Genomic DNA, 13,161 nt, shown 5'->3' with positions numbered 1-13,161 from the left:
CACTTGAGCCACAGTGCCACTTCTGGCTTTTTTTTTCTGCTTATGTGGTGCTGAGGAATTGAACCCAGGGCCTCATGCATGCAAGGCAAGCGCTCCACCACTGAGCCACCTTCCCAGCCCCAGTTCTCTACTACTTGAATCATGCCTGCAGCACTTTTTGCTTTAGTTATTGCTCAGCTAGGGTCTTCACTTCTCAAGCAGCTGGGATTAGAGTCCAGAGCCATTATGTCTACCCTAAGGTTTACTTATATTTAAAAAAATCATTAAAAGTATCATTCCATTGGGCTGGGAAGGTGGCTCAGTGGTAGAGTGCTTGCCTTGAATGCATGAGGCTCTGGGTTCGATTCCATAGCACCACATAAGCAGAAAAAGCTGGACATAGTGTTGTAGTAGGGCACTGGCCTTCAAGTAGTAGGGCACTGGCCTTCAGCTGAAGAGGTGAGGGACAGCGCCCAGGCGCAGAGTTCAGGCCCCACAACCGACAATAAATTAAGTAAGTAAGTAAGTAAATAAATAAATAATATTGTTCCTTTCCTTTCTTCCTGAATGTGAAAACAAACTACAGGTACTGGAAACTTAACAGAATCTCTTCAAGGCTCAAGAGAATTCAGTATGTTCTTGATGCCTCCTGCTCCTTTATATCCTGGGTATCCCTATAACTCGAACTAGCCAGTGAGCCCTGTTCTCTTCAACACCTGCAGAATGCATCTCCAAGATCTGCAATCATCTAATCTTAACTTTAACCTTGTACTTCATTTATTAGGTTCTGGTATATAACCTATTGTCTTGACACCAGGCCTGCTCTGTTTCAGTTTTATTGTCTAATCTTGGCATGCTTATAATATCACACAGCTATTATTATATATTATACCTATTATATATAATGGCTGATACAGGCCATTCCTGTCTGCAGAGTTAATTCTTCAGGGAACCTAAAAACTGAAGAGGACATTATAGATTCTAACTCAGCACAGAGCTGAAAGACGGGAAATAAGCTTTGATGGAAATCAACCTGAGATGGTTATTTTAAGAAGTAACTCAAGATGGAAATGCACTTAACCGTTTCCTTCCAGATATGCCTTCTAGCAAATTCCTAAAACAGAAGTCTTGTGTTTATGTTTTTTCCAACTACAATGAGGATGCAAGCTGGCTTCCATAAGCTTTCAACTAGGATGATTAAAAAAACAATCTAAATTTGTACAGGTATTGTGGCATATGCTTACAATCTCAGCACCTGGAAGGCTAAGAAAGGAAGATCATTATTTGAGGCCAGCTTGATTTACAAAGTGAAAACCCATCTTATAAAGGAAAAAAAAAAGGAAAGAAAATATGAATGTGTTGTACAATCTAAACAGCACTCTTTTCATTTTACACAACTCAAGCAATCCATTTCACCCTATGTCCATAGGCACTTACGTATTGAGACTTCCACAGATACTGCTGCCAGTGCGTGCAGTAAACACTTTGCTGAGCATGAGCTGTGGAGGGGAACTATAAAACAAACAAGCAAGCAAGTAGACTGTCAAAGAGAATTCAAAATTAAAACACAATCATCTGTTCATTTATTATTAAGAAAAAAGTGTAAGTCACACATTCCCCAGAGCATAGTCACAAGACAAAAAGGACAATATAAATTGAGAATCTGACATTTTCAATTGGAGTAGAAATCAAATGAAATTCTCTTGTCTTAAAGAAAATTGGACATGGCCCAGTGCTGGTGGCTCATGCCTATATTCCTAGCTGCTATCTCAGTTCAGTGCCAGCCCAGGCAGGCACTCTTATCTCCAATAAACCACCAGAAAACCAGAAGTGGCGCTGTGGCTCAAGTGGTAGAGTGCTCGCCTTGAGCTGAAGAGCTGAGACAGCACCCAGGCCCAGAGTTCAAGCCCCATGACAACAAAAAAACAAAACAAAACAAAAAAGTGGACATGTAAAAATGGATTCACTTAAAAAAATTAGAAAACCTCTCACCGAATCTGATGAATTTTTAAGGTAGATCCTTTGTAACTCATTGCCACTGAGCCAAACATCATCTCTCCAAGCATATTGGCATCTGAAGGGCATCGAGAACCCTGAACAATAACCGAAACATAAGTAAATACATAATTTTAAACCTTAGGATGATTTTAAATGTTATTTTAAAAACCATTAGTTATAGATATCCCATATAATGGTTAACCTTAATTGAGAAATGCCTAGGAGATTAGTGAAGCACATCTCTGGTGAAATGACTAGATTATGAGAACTGTGACCCACTCAACAATTAAACTTATGATGGTATTACTGGGAGTTAAAGGTAGGAGGTAGGCACTAGTTGGAGGAAATAACTCACTAGGGGTGTGGTTTGGGGGGCAGGACTATAAATTGCTCTGGCACACACACACACACACACACACAAACTCATGATGTTCTGTCCAACTGTATGGGGCCATGTATCTTTGAACTGATCCTTTGAACTATGAGCCAAAATGAATCCCCTCCCTGAACCAGGCTGTTTTCTCTGGCACTTTAGACATAGCAATGAATAGTTAACTCACACCTAAGAGTTTTAATTCTTCCTTGTATACAAGGTTCTGCAACTTAAAATGTTTTGCAGCTAAGGTTAATGTTACACAAAAATTTAATTAATAGGGGGAAGTGAAGGAAGGGTGACAACATTATCCAAAAAAGAATTGTACTCAATACCTGATTTATGAAATGGTATCCCCTCTGTATAACTCTCTTTGATAATATTAAAATACAATTTTATTTTTGAAAATTTTCCTTTTAAAAGACCCATGAAAGCTGGTATAATAGCCAACACGTGTTATTCAAGCACTTAAGAGGACATAGCAGGGCTATCGAGACTCTGAGGCCAGCCTTGAATTTGACCTTGTCTCCAAGAAAATTAAAAAAAAAAAAAAAGGCTACTAAGTATTTTATGGTATACAAATGCCAAATTTAGGCAGGCACTTATGGGTCACACTTATAATCCTAGCTACTCATGAGGCTGGGATCTAAGGAATGGGCTTTGAGGCTAGCCTGTGCAGAAGAGTCCAGAAAACTCCATCTCCTACTAACCAGCAAAAAAAGCTGAACTGGACATGTGACTCAAGTAGCAGCACTATTTATAAGTGAAAAAAGTTGAACAAGAGCATGAAGCCCTGTGTTTAAACCCTGAAACAGCAGTAAATGGGGGGGAAAGTAGTACAGTTTATCACAATCATTAGACCAATTATTGATGAGCATTTAGATCACTTTCAGGTTTTTTCTATTACAAATACTGTTCAAATGAACATCCTTAGTAATGTCTTATACATATACATTTCCCTAAGGCATATAACATAAATGTAATTCACTATATAATTTTTATTACTTCTATTTTGTAAATGAAACATGCACAAATAGAAAAATCATATATATTTTGTACTTTTTAAAAAGAAGACTTGGGGTGGAAATGTGGCTTAGTAGAAGAGTGCTTGCTAAGCATGCATGAAACCCTGGGTTCAATTCCTCAGTAACACATAAATAGAAAAAGCTGGAAGTGGTTAGAGTTCTAGCCTTGAGCAAAAAAAGCTCAGGGACAGTGCCTAAGTCCTGAGTTCAAGCCCCAGGACTGGCCTAAATAAATAAATACAAGGGGCTGGGAAGGTAGCTCAGTGGTAGAGCGCTTGCCTTGCATGCATGATGCCCTGGGTTTGATTCCTCAGCACCACATAAGCAGAAAAAGCTGGAAGTGATGCTGTGGCTCAAATGGTAGAGCGCTAGCCTTAAGCTGAAGAGCTGAGGGACAGCGCCCAGGCCCCAAGTTCAGGCCCTGTGACCAGCAAAAAATAAAAAATAAATAAATACAAAGAAAAAGAAGACTTAAGCTGGGTACCAGTGGCTCACGCCTGTATTCCGAGCCACTAAGGAGGCTGAGATCTTAAGACTGGGGTTAGAATCCAGCCTAGGAAAAAAAGTCCCAGAAAGACTCTTACCTCCAGTTAACTACTCCAAAAAACCAGAAGTGGCATTGTGGCTCAAGGTGGTAGAGTGCTAGCCTTAAGCACAAAGAGGCTCAAGGACAGCACCTAGGCCCTGAGTTCAAACCCCATCACAAACCAAAAAAATAATTAGTAAAAAATAAAAAGACCAGTGCTCTACTGATTCAATGTATCTATTAAAATTCTAAGAATATATTTTATAAAAAATAGAAAAATACTATAAAATTCACATGGAATTATAAAAGACCACAAATAACCAAAGACTCTAGAATGAGAACAAGAAAAAGATTGAGGTATCAAAATTCCAGATTTCAAAATATATTACAGCCGGGCGATGGTGGCTCATGCCTGTAATCCTAGCTACTCAGGAGGCTGAGATCTGAGGATCGAGGTTCAAAGCCAGCCCGGGCAGGAAAGACCGTGAGACTCCTATCTCCAATAAACCACCAGAAAACTGGAAGTGGCATTGTAGCTCAAGTGGTAGAGCACTCGCCTTGAGCTGAAGAGCTGAGGGACAGCATTCAGGCCCAGAGTTCAAGCCCAGAGACAGACAAAAAATAAATAAATAAATAAATAAAAATAAAATTGGGACATCTAGCTAAAAAGTTTCTACATAGTAAAGGGAACAATCAGAAAGGCAAGAAAGAAATCTGCAAGATAAGGAGAAATCTTTCACAAACTACTTATCTAGTAAAAGGTCAGTCTCCAGAATATATAAAGGACTCCTACAACACTATAGTAAAACAAACAAAGCAAAACAGAACAACACAGCCAGGTGCTTGTTGCTCACACCTATATTCCTAGCTACTAACTCTTCAGAAGGCTGAGATCTGAGGATTGAGGTTTTGTTTACCAGTACTGAGGCTTGAAGTGAGGACCTCATGCTCTATCATTTTTACTCAAGGCTGGCACTGCACAACTTGAGCTACAACTCCACTTCCAGGTTTTTGCTGGTTGATTTGAGGTAAGAATCTCAGATCTGTCTGTTAAGGCTGGTTTTGAACCTGGATCCTCAGACCTCAGCCTCCTGGGTAGCTAGGATTACTGGTGTCTGGCTAGATTGAAGTTTGAAGCCAGCCGAGGCGAAGTACTTGTTCTAGCATATACCGAATTGTTAACATAATCATCACCAGCATGTCATCAATTCTAATATGACAAAATTTATAATAAAAATCATATAAGAAACTACTATTACCATTTCCTTTAATGCTTTATTTAAAAGGCCTAGATTATCCAAGTACTTGTTGCTGAAGTTAATAATCTGTTATAACCCATGTAATTTAAAGACAATGTTCTAGTTACCTGAGATTACATTTTATCAAACATATCAAGTACAGTGAACAATATTAAAACAGTTTATATGGTTGGATAGTTTCTGCTTTTAAAACAAATCTCTTAAGAGGATTCTGATATGAAATGAGGTCATTATCACTCATTATCATCAGACTCAATAAACTTGGTCAGTTTACTACTGTTTATTTTTAATCACATAATATATAAAAGAAAGTTAATTTTCCACAATTGGAAAAATAGAACACTTCACAGATTATCAAAGTGGCATAACCTCTGCTGGTGCTACATGGCAGAGTACTACTGGGAATTTGTTTAAAGTGAAGAAAAAGAAAACAAAGGAAGACAGAAGTGTCTGTAGAGTACTCCAACTAAACGCCCAGATTTTAGCCATTCCACTGATAAGTATAAAAATAAATGTCTAGGGGCTGGAAGGTGGCTCAGTGGTAGAGCGCTTGCCTTGCAAGCATGAGGCCCTGGGTTCGATTCCTCAGCACCATATAAGCAAAAAGAAAAAAGCCAGAAGTGGCGCTGTGGCTCAAGTGGTAGAGTGCTAGCCTTGAGCTGAAGAGCTGAGGGACAGCGCCCAGGCCCAGAGTTCAGGCCCCACTACTGAACCCAAAATAAATAAATAAATAAAATTCTTTACAAATAAAAATAAACTATTTATAAGTGAATGAATAAACAAATGAAATTGGTGATTTTACCTGGTACTTTGGACACTGCTCTTTTACATCAGTGGATAAAGTAATGGAACTATCCAAAGAGGAAGAACTGTCTCCGCCAGGTTTCAGTTGACAGCATTTCCCAAAGACTTTAACTTGAGCATCACTACACAATTTCTGAAACACAGATGATATTCCCATTCATATTCTAACAGAGTTCTTACTATATGCAAAATAAACTACAGTATAAAACCCTTTGGGAAACCCTAGAATGGCAAAATAATATATTTTTAAATGATATCTACTTACATTTGTGCTATATTTCGGACCATTTTTCTTTATTCAGAGCTAATCTACAACATTTGTTGAGTCTAGTACATTTTTCCACCTGACATTTTTAAATCACAGCAATTATTCTACATCACTGTGGCTAAAGCAGTATTTATTAATAATGACTTAAATACCAGAGTGGTGAAAGACACCTGTAACTGAAGGCACTCAGGAGGCAGAGATTAGGAGGATTTTAGTTCTAGGTTAACTTAGTTCCAAGCCGTTTACAACATATTTCAAAATATAGTGTCAAAGTTTACAGAATAGTTGTTCTTGTCTTTACACTTTAGCATAGGAGAAAATACAGAGTTCTAAAGCCTAGAGCCTTAAATTGTTTTGTACCTTTAAACAGATATTTTCACTTTTCTAGGTCCCATTCTCCACAATTGCAAAACAAGAGGTTTAAACCACATCTTCCATAAAGACCCCCAATAACTCTGCTATACCAAACAACACAATCATATTTTTAAAAAATTGAACTACAATTTCTAGCTAAGAAATAATGAAATAAGAATAATGGTAAGGAATAATGAAAGTATTTTCTTAAAAAGTAAACCCTCACAATTAGGACTTTGAATTCTAAACATGCTAGAGACAAATGCTTATCACAAACAAAAATACCATAACTGAACTTTTACCTACCCTTTCTTTCATTATTAAAATATCCAACATTAAATTTCAATCAAATCAATAATGATACTCACTGAAACTGATGTGTCCTCACTTTTTCTCTTAACACTGGAGTCAAACAAGACATTTCTCCCTCGTCTTTCACAGTCTTGATATACTATCAGTCGAATCTGGCTTGGATCAAACTCTGGTAAAGGCCAACTAGAAAGGAAAAAAGGTACATCAGAGATACTTTAGAAAATGTCAATTTATATCTTTGTAAATAAATCCATATAATAGATCTAGAAGTCAAATTATTACTAAAGAACATACTATAGATCTTTATATAAAATAGCACTACTGAATTTAATGTTGTAAGGCTTGAACTCAGGGCCTGGGCACTGTATATGAGCTCTTTTGCTCAAGGGTAGCGCTCTACCACTTGAGACACAGTACACTTCTGGCTTTTTCTGTTTGTGTGGTGTTAAGGAATCGAACCCAGGGCTCATGCATGCAAGGCAAGTACTCTACCACTGAGCCACCTTCCTAGCCCCTGTTCTACCACTTTTGAACCACAACACCACTGGAGATAAGAGTCTTACAGACTTTCCTGCCTAGACTGGCTTTGAACCATGATCCTCAGATCTCAGCCTCCTAAGTAACTAGGATTATAGGTATGAGCCACTAACACTCTGCTACTGACCTTTTAGATAAATGTGAAAACAGAAACTATTTTCAGTTTAAACAACAGCAAAGGAGTTGAAAGACATAAATAAACAAAGTGATAAAACAAGCGTAGTGGAAATTCTCAAACAATGTTGCTGTCAATAAAAACTTGTACAACAGGGGCAGGAAATGTGGCTTAGTGATAGAGTTCTTGCCTAGCATGCAGGAAGACCTGAGTTTGATTCCTCAGTACAACATAAACAGAAAAAGCCAGAAGTTGTGCTGTCTTAAGTGGTAGAGTGCTAGCCTTGAGCAAAAAAGAAGCCAGAGACAGTGTCCAGGCCCTGAGTTCAAGCCCCAGAACTGGCAAAAATAAACACACACACATACACAAACACACACACACTCACTCACTCTACTAAAATTAAAGTTGATTCCAGCAATTCTACTTCAGAAAAGTTTACCACAATAGAAGAATATTTATAGCAGACCTGTTCTCAATAGCTACAAATTGAAGAAAAAATATCCACCAATAGCAGAGTGGATAAATACATTATGATTTTTTTTATGTTATTGAAAACCATACCACAAACACAATATAGGCAAAAAATAAGGCTATATTGTGAACAAAACAGGTAACACAAATACTGACTGTATTTTTCAATTTATACAAAAAGTTAAAGACAAGCAAAGTTCTGTTTTCAAAACTGTAATCATAATTTTAAAAAGCAACTAACAGCCTTAATAGTTTTGTGGCTCACACCTGTAATCCTGGCTACTCATGAGGCTGAGATGTGAGGATCACAGCTCAAAGCCAGCCTGGCAGGAAAAGTCTGTGAGACTCTTATCTCCAATGAACCACCAGAAATCCAGAAGTGGTGTTGTGGTTCAAAAATGGTAGAACACTAGACTTGAGCAAAAGAGCTCATACACAGTGCCCAGGCCCTGAGTTCAAGCCCTACAACCCACAAGAAAAAAAAGGGTCCTAACTGTATAACTTTTCAGACTTAAACTAAGTAATGCTATTTTATATAAAGGTCTACAATGTGTTCTTTAGTTATAATTTCACTTCTAGATGTACTATATGGGTGGCACTGTAGCTCAAAGTGGTAGAACACTAGCCTTGAGTAAAAAGAGCTCAAGGACAGGGTCTGGGCCCTGAGTTCAAGCCCATGATCAACAACAACAACAAAAAAGTTTGGAGAGTAGGTATGTCTAAGAGTTAGGCACAAGGAAAGAGTCATATCAGCTATACTGGGGCAATGACTATCATCTATATATTTTTTTCTTTTTGATTGTCAAAGTGATGTACAGAGGGGTTATGGTTATATACATAAGGTAGTGAGTGTCAAACTCTTTACCCCTCCCTCATTTTTCTCCTACATCTATATTATAGCTATATGGTGTAAAAGATCAAACAGGACAAATGAAATCAGAAAAAAAAAAAAAAAACGGTGAATGAAATGATGGAGAAATTAGCTTGGTGAACCAACATACTACTGTCATTTGCTAAGAAATGATAACACTAAAACAGACATTGGTGATTCATGCTAGTAACCCTAGCTATTCAGGAGGCTGAGATCTGAGGATCTCAGTTCAAAGCCAGCCCAGGCAAGAAAGTCCATGAGGCTCATCTCCAATTAACCACCAAAGAGCCAGAAGTGGAAGTATGACTAACCAGTCTTGACAAAAATAGCTAAAGGACAGCACCCAAGTCCCAATTGTTTAAGCCCAATTCCAGCGCACGCGCACACACACGCACACACGATAAAAGAAAAAACTTGAATGTGGAGATTTGTCCCTCCTTACAACTCCTTGTAATCTATCAATAAGAGATCTTGATTAAGTTCCTTCATTTCCTTTAGAGAAATTTAAATCTGTATTAATAATTCATGTGAAACTACCTGTAACTGGCAACAGAAAACACCTTCATTCTTGACAGAAAATAACATTTTCATTTCCTCCTGTGTAATCCTAATTAAATGTTGGTATGTTTTACCTTAAACAGTCAATCAGAAATATCCTTAGACCACACTGATTTGCATCACACTAAACAGCCTGTACAAAAAAAACTGTGCTTTATGGTTATGTAAAAGAAGCTATTAAAGGCCAGACCAAGGTGGGTCTCAGCTTGGTGGCTCATGGAATAATCCTAGCTACTCAGAGATTTGAGGATCACATGAGACTCTTATCTCCAACTAATCACTCAAAAACCAAAGTGGCACTGTGGCTCACGTGGTAAAGCACTAGCCATGAGCAAATAAGAGGCTCAGAGACAGTACCCAGGCCAAGTTCAAGGCCCAAAATAATCAGAAAAGTAGTTTCGTAGAAACCAATAATGGAAAACACTGGATTTAATAGATTTTGCTCAGCAGTTACAATAAAAGAACATAAAGTCTGGACTTCATTAGCTGAGGAAATATGGTCTTAATAAACTTAATTGAAGAAAAGGATGAAACAAAACAACAAAAACAGTAGTCTTGAAGGAAAAAAAAAGTTTCAGTAAGGATATGAAATTATGGTCAGAATGAGTATCTTTCCATTTGCTCAAAGTATAACCAAGAAGAGACCAAGGGGAGGGACAAAAGAAGAAACTGGGAGGCCAGGATGTTAAATATTGGTGTATTCAATGAGTTCAAGCACCACAACTGACCCAAAAAAAGGTTGTCTAATGAGTTGTTCCTGAAATGTATTAGGAGAATGTGACATTAAGTGTAACAAAAACCTTAAGTGAACTTTTTTTGTTATCAGTGTGGGATTACCACTTACTAAACTCTCAAAACCTTCAAGTCTACTCTTTGTTGACAGCCCTGTAATATTTAATACTGCCACATAATGTTATTTTTATTTATTTTTTTTATTTTTGTCGGTCATGGGGCTTGTACTCTGGGCCTGGGCGCTCGCTGTCCCTCAGGCTCTTCAGATCAAGGCTAGCACTCTACTATTTGAGTCACAGCGCCACTTCGGGTTTTTCTGCATATGTGGTGCTGAGGAATCAAACCCAGGGCCTCATGCATGCAAGGCAAGCGCTCTACCTCTGAGCCACCTTCCCAGCACATGTTTTTTTTTTTTTTTTTCCCATCTCACCACCCTCCCCCCACCCTTTTTTTGTTGGTGGGACTTGAACTTAGGGCCTGAGTACTGTCCCTGAGCTTTTTTGCTCAAGGCTAGCACTCTACCACTTTGAGTCACAGCACCACTTCCAATTTTCTGGTGGTTAATTGAAGATAGGAGTCTTACTGCCAGACCAGGCTGGCTTTGAACCACAATTCTCAGATCTCAACCTTATGAATAGCTAGGATTATAGGCGCAAGCCACCAGCATCCATCTCCCTTTGATCTTACTTCATATCTTCTATGATATACATCTTCTTTCAATTATATTTGCACTTTAGAAACTTTTTCCCCTGTATTTTGTTGAGGATGTCAAATTACTTAAAAATATTTGACTCTGCCAGGTGCTGGTGGCTCACCCTTATAATTCTTGCTACTCAGGAAGCTGAGATCTGAGGATCACAGTTCAAAGCCAGCCTAGGCAGGAAAGTCCACGTGAGACTCTTATTTCCAATAAACCACTAGAAAACCAGAAGTGGCACTGTGGCTCAAGCAGTAGAGCACTTGCCTTGAGCTAAAGAGCTGAGGGACAGTGCCCAAGCCCAGAGTTCAAGCTCCATGACCAACAAAAATAAATAAATGAATAAATAAATACATAGACTATGTACAATATACTACTACAATGTCAAGTTTTGAATTTAGTTTTATAAACATATTGCTTTCCAAATATTTGCAGTAAATGTTCTTATGTACAGAGAGAAAAAAGCACAGTGAATGACACAATTGTCAGATACACATATGCCCAAAAAATAACATAAGTATATGTAAATGATATATTTTTAAATATCTAATAAAACTCAAGAAGTCCATTGACTATAAATTCACTTCTCATAAAACAAGTACTTACAACATTTTAGCACTTAACATTCATCACATATATGAAAGCAAATATATCACCAAACTTACAACTAGTTTTGGGGTGATTTAGGTTCACAGATTTGAAAAAAAACATGTTGGATTAAACTACATTACTGATACCCTATTTCTATTAAAGCGGCTCCACTTCTCAAAATCCCTAAAAACTCCAGGTATGCACAACTGCCAAGCCAGGTTAATAATAGCAGTGAACCATACTCATCTGAAACCACAAGACTGTCAGGTGACATAAAAAAGATGTCTGAATTTAACTCAAAGGCATCTCTACTCCATAATATGAAAAGGTTCAAACCAGCTATGGGACCAGGGGAGAATAGGAGCCTTTAAGAAATCTCTTGCCATGACAAAACTTATTTTTGAAAGGAAAAAGAAAAAAAAAAGTTCTACAGCTTCCCCTTTTTTTTTTTGTTTTTGTTTGTTTCACTAAAGAGTCTAGGACTTTTACAGCCATAAAATATGTTTCCAATTCTCTCTTTCTTCCTTTTGCCAGTTCTGGGACTTGAATTCAAGGCCTGGGCACTGTCCTGAGCTTCTTCTGCTCAAGTATAGTACTCTACCACTTGAACCATAGTCTGCTTCTGGCTTTTTCTCTTAATGTGGTACTGAGGAATGGAACCCAGAGAGAGCTTCATGCGTGCCAGGCAAGCATTCTACCACTAAGCCACATTCCCAGCCCCCAATTCTTTTATCTCTTCTACTATAAATAAATGACTAAGAAAAAAATCTAAGTAGCCTTGTAAACTTAAGTGCTGTGCTGGCAGATGTATAGATCAGGAATGTCAAACTCATCACTATTATTTTTTAATTTTCTAAGGTTGCTCTGTCAGCCAGTGTTCTGCTGCTATGATAACGTACCTGACAGAAACTTTTCACAGGAAAAAAAAAAGATTTATTTGGGCTCATGGTTTCAGGGGTTTCACCCCTGCCCACTTAGTCCCATGTGCTTGCACAGAACATGATGATGTGGGACAATGATAAGAAGGCTCTTTACCTCATGGCAGCCAGGAAACCAAAGCAGGAACTCAGCAAACTGGGGCTAGAAGCCAGCTCTTCAGGAGCCCCCATAAAGAATGTGGAGGCCAATTAGTAAGTGGGCTAAGACTTAAAGAGAGACTTCACTGAAGTGGAAGTAAGAATGGCCAATAGACACATGCAGAAATGCTCCACATCTCTGGCCATGAAAGAAATGCAAATCAAAACAACATTGAGATTCCACCTCACCCCAGTTAGGATGGCTATAATCAAGAAATCTAGTAACAACAGATGTTGGGGGGATGTGGCCAAAAGGGAATCCTACTGCATTGCTGGTGGGAGTGTAAACTTGTTCAATCACTCTGGAAAGCAGTATGGAGGTTCCTCAAAAGACTAAACATAGAGCTCCCCTATGACCCAGCAATCCCACTTCTGGGTATGTATCCAAATTTCCACAAACAAGGCCATACCAAAGCTACCAGCACAACTATGTTTATTGCAGTATTATTCACCACAGCTAAGATATGGAACCAAAACAGATGCACTCAGTAGACAAATGGATCAAGAAAATATAATATATGGGCTGGGAAAGTGGCTCAGTGGTAGAGTGCTTGCCTTGCATGCATGAGGCCCTGGGTTCAATTCCTCAGCACCACATAAGCAGAAAAAGCCGGA

The 13,161-nt window shown here is 38.3% G+C and overlaps 1 protein-coding gene across 1 annotated transcript in view; it reads right to left on the bottom strand.

The window, feature by feature from the left end:
- The window catches only part of Fnip1 (folliculin interacting protein 1), a 49,145-nt gene extending 38,253 nt beyond the window's left edge, over positions 1–10,892 (bottom strand). The window contains exons 1-5 of the mRNA XM_013033782.1: positions 10,870–10,892; positions 6,955–7,081; positions 5,963–6,097; positions 1,972–2,072; positions 1,417–1,491 (exon numbers count right to left, since the gene is read on the bottom strand). Of these exons, the coding sequence (XP_012889236.1) occupies positions 1,417–1,491; positions 1,972–2,072; positions 5,963–6,097; positions 6,955–7,081; positions 10,870–10,892 (461 nt within the window). The remainder of the gene's footprint in view (positions 1–1,416; positions 1,492–1,971; positions 2,073–5,962; positions 6,098–6,954; positions 7,082–10,869) is intronic.
- Between the last annotated feature and the right edge of the window lie 2,269 nt (positions 10,893–13,161).

Source organism: Dipodomys ordii, unplaced genomic scaffold, assembly GCF_000151885.1.
Source record: "Dipodomys ordii isolate 6190 unplaced genomic scaffold, Dord_2.0 Scaffold177, whole genome shotgun sequence".
NCBI classification, from domain to species: Eukaryota; Metazoa; Chordata; class Mammalia; order Rodentia; family Heteromyidae; genus Dipodomys; species Dipodomys ordii.
Note: the sequence above shows the minus strand (reverse complement) of the source record. Positions and strands in the feature narration are given on the sequence as shown.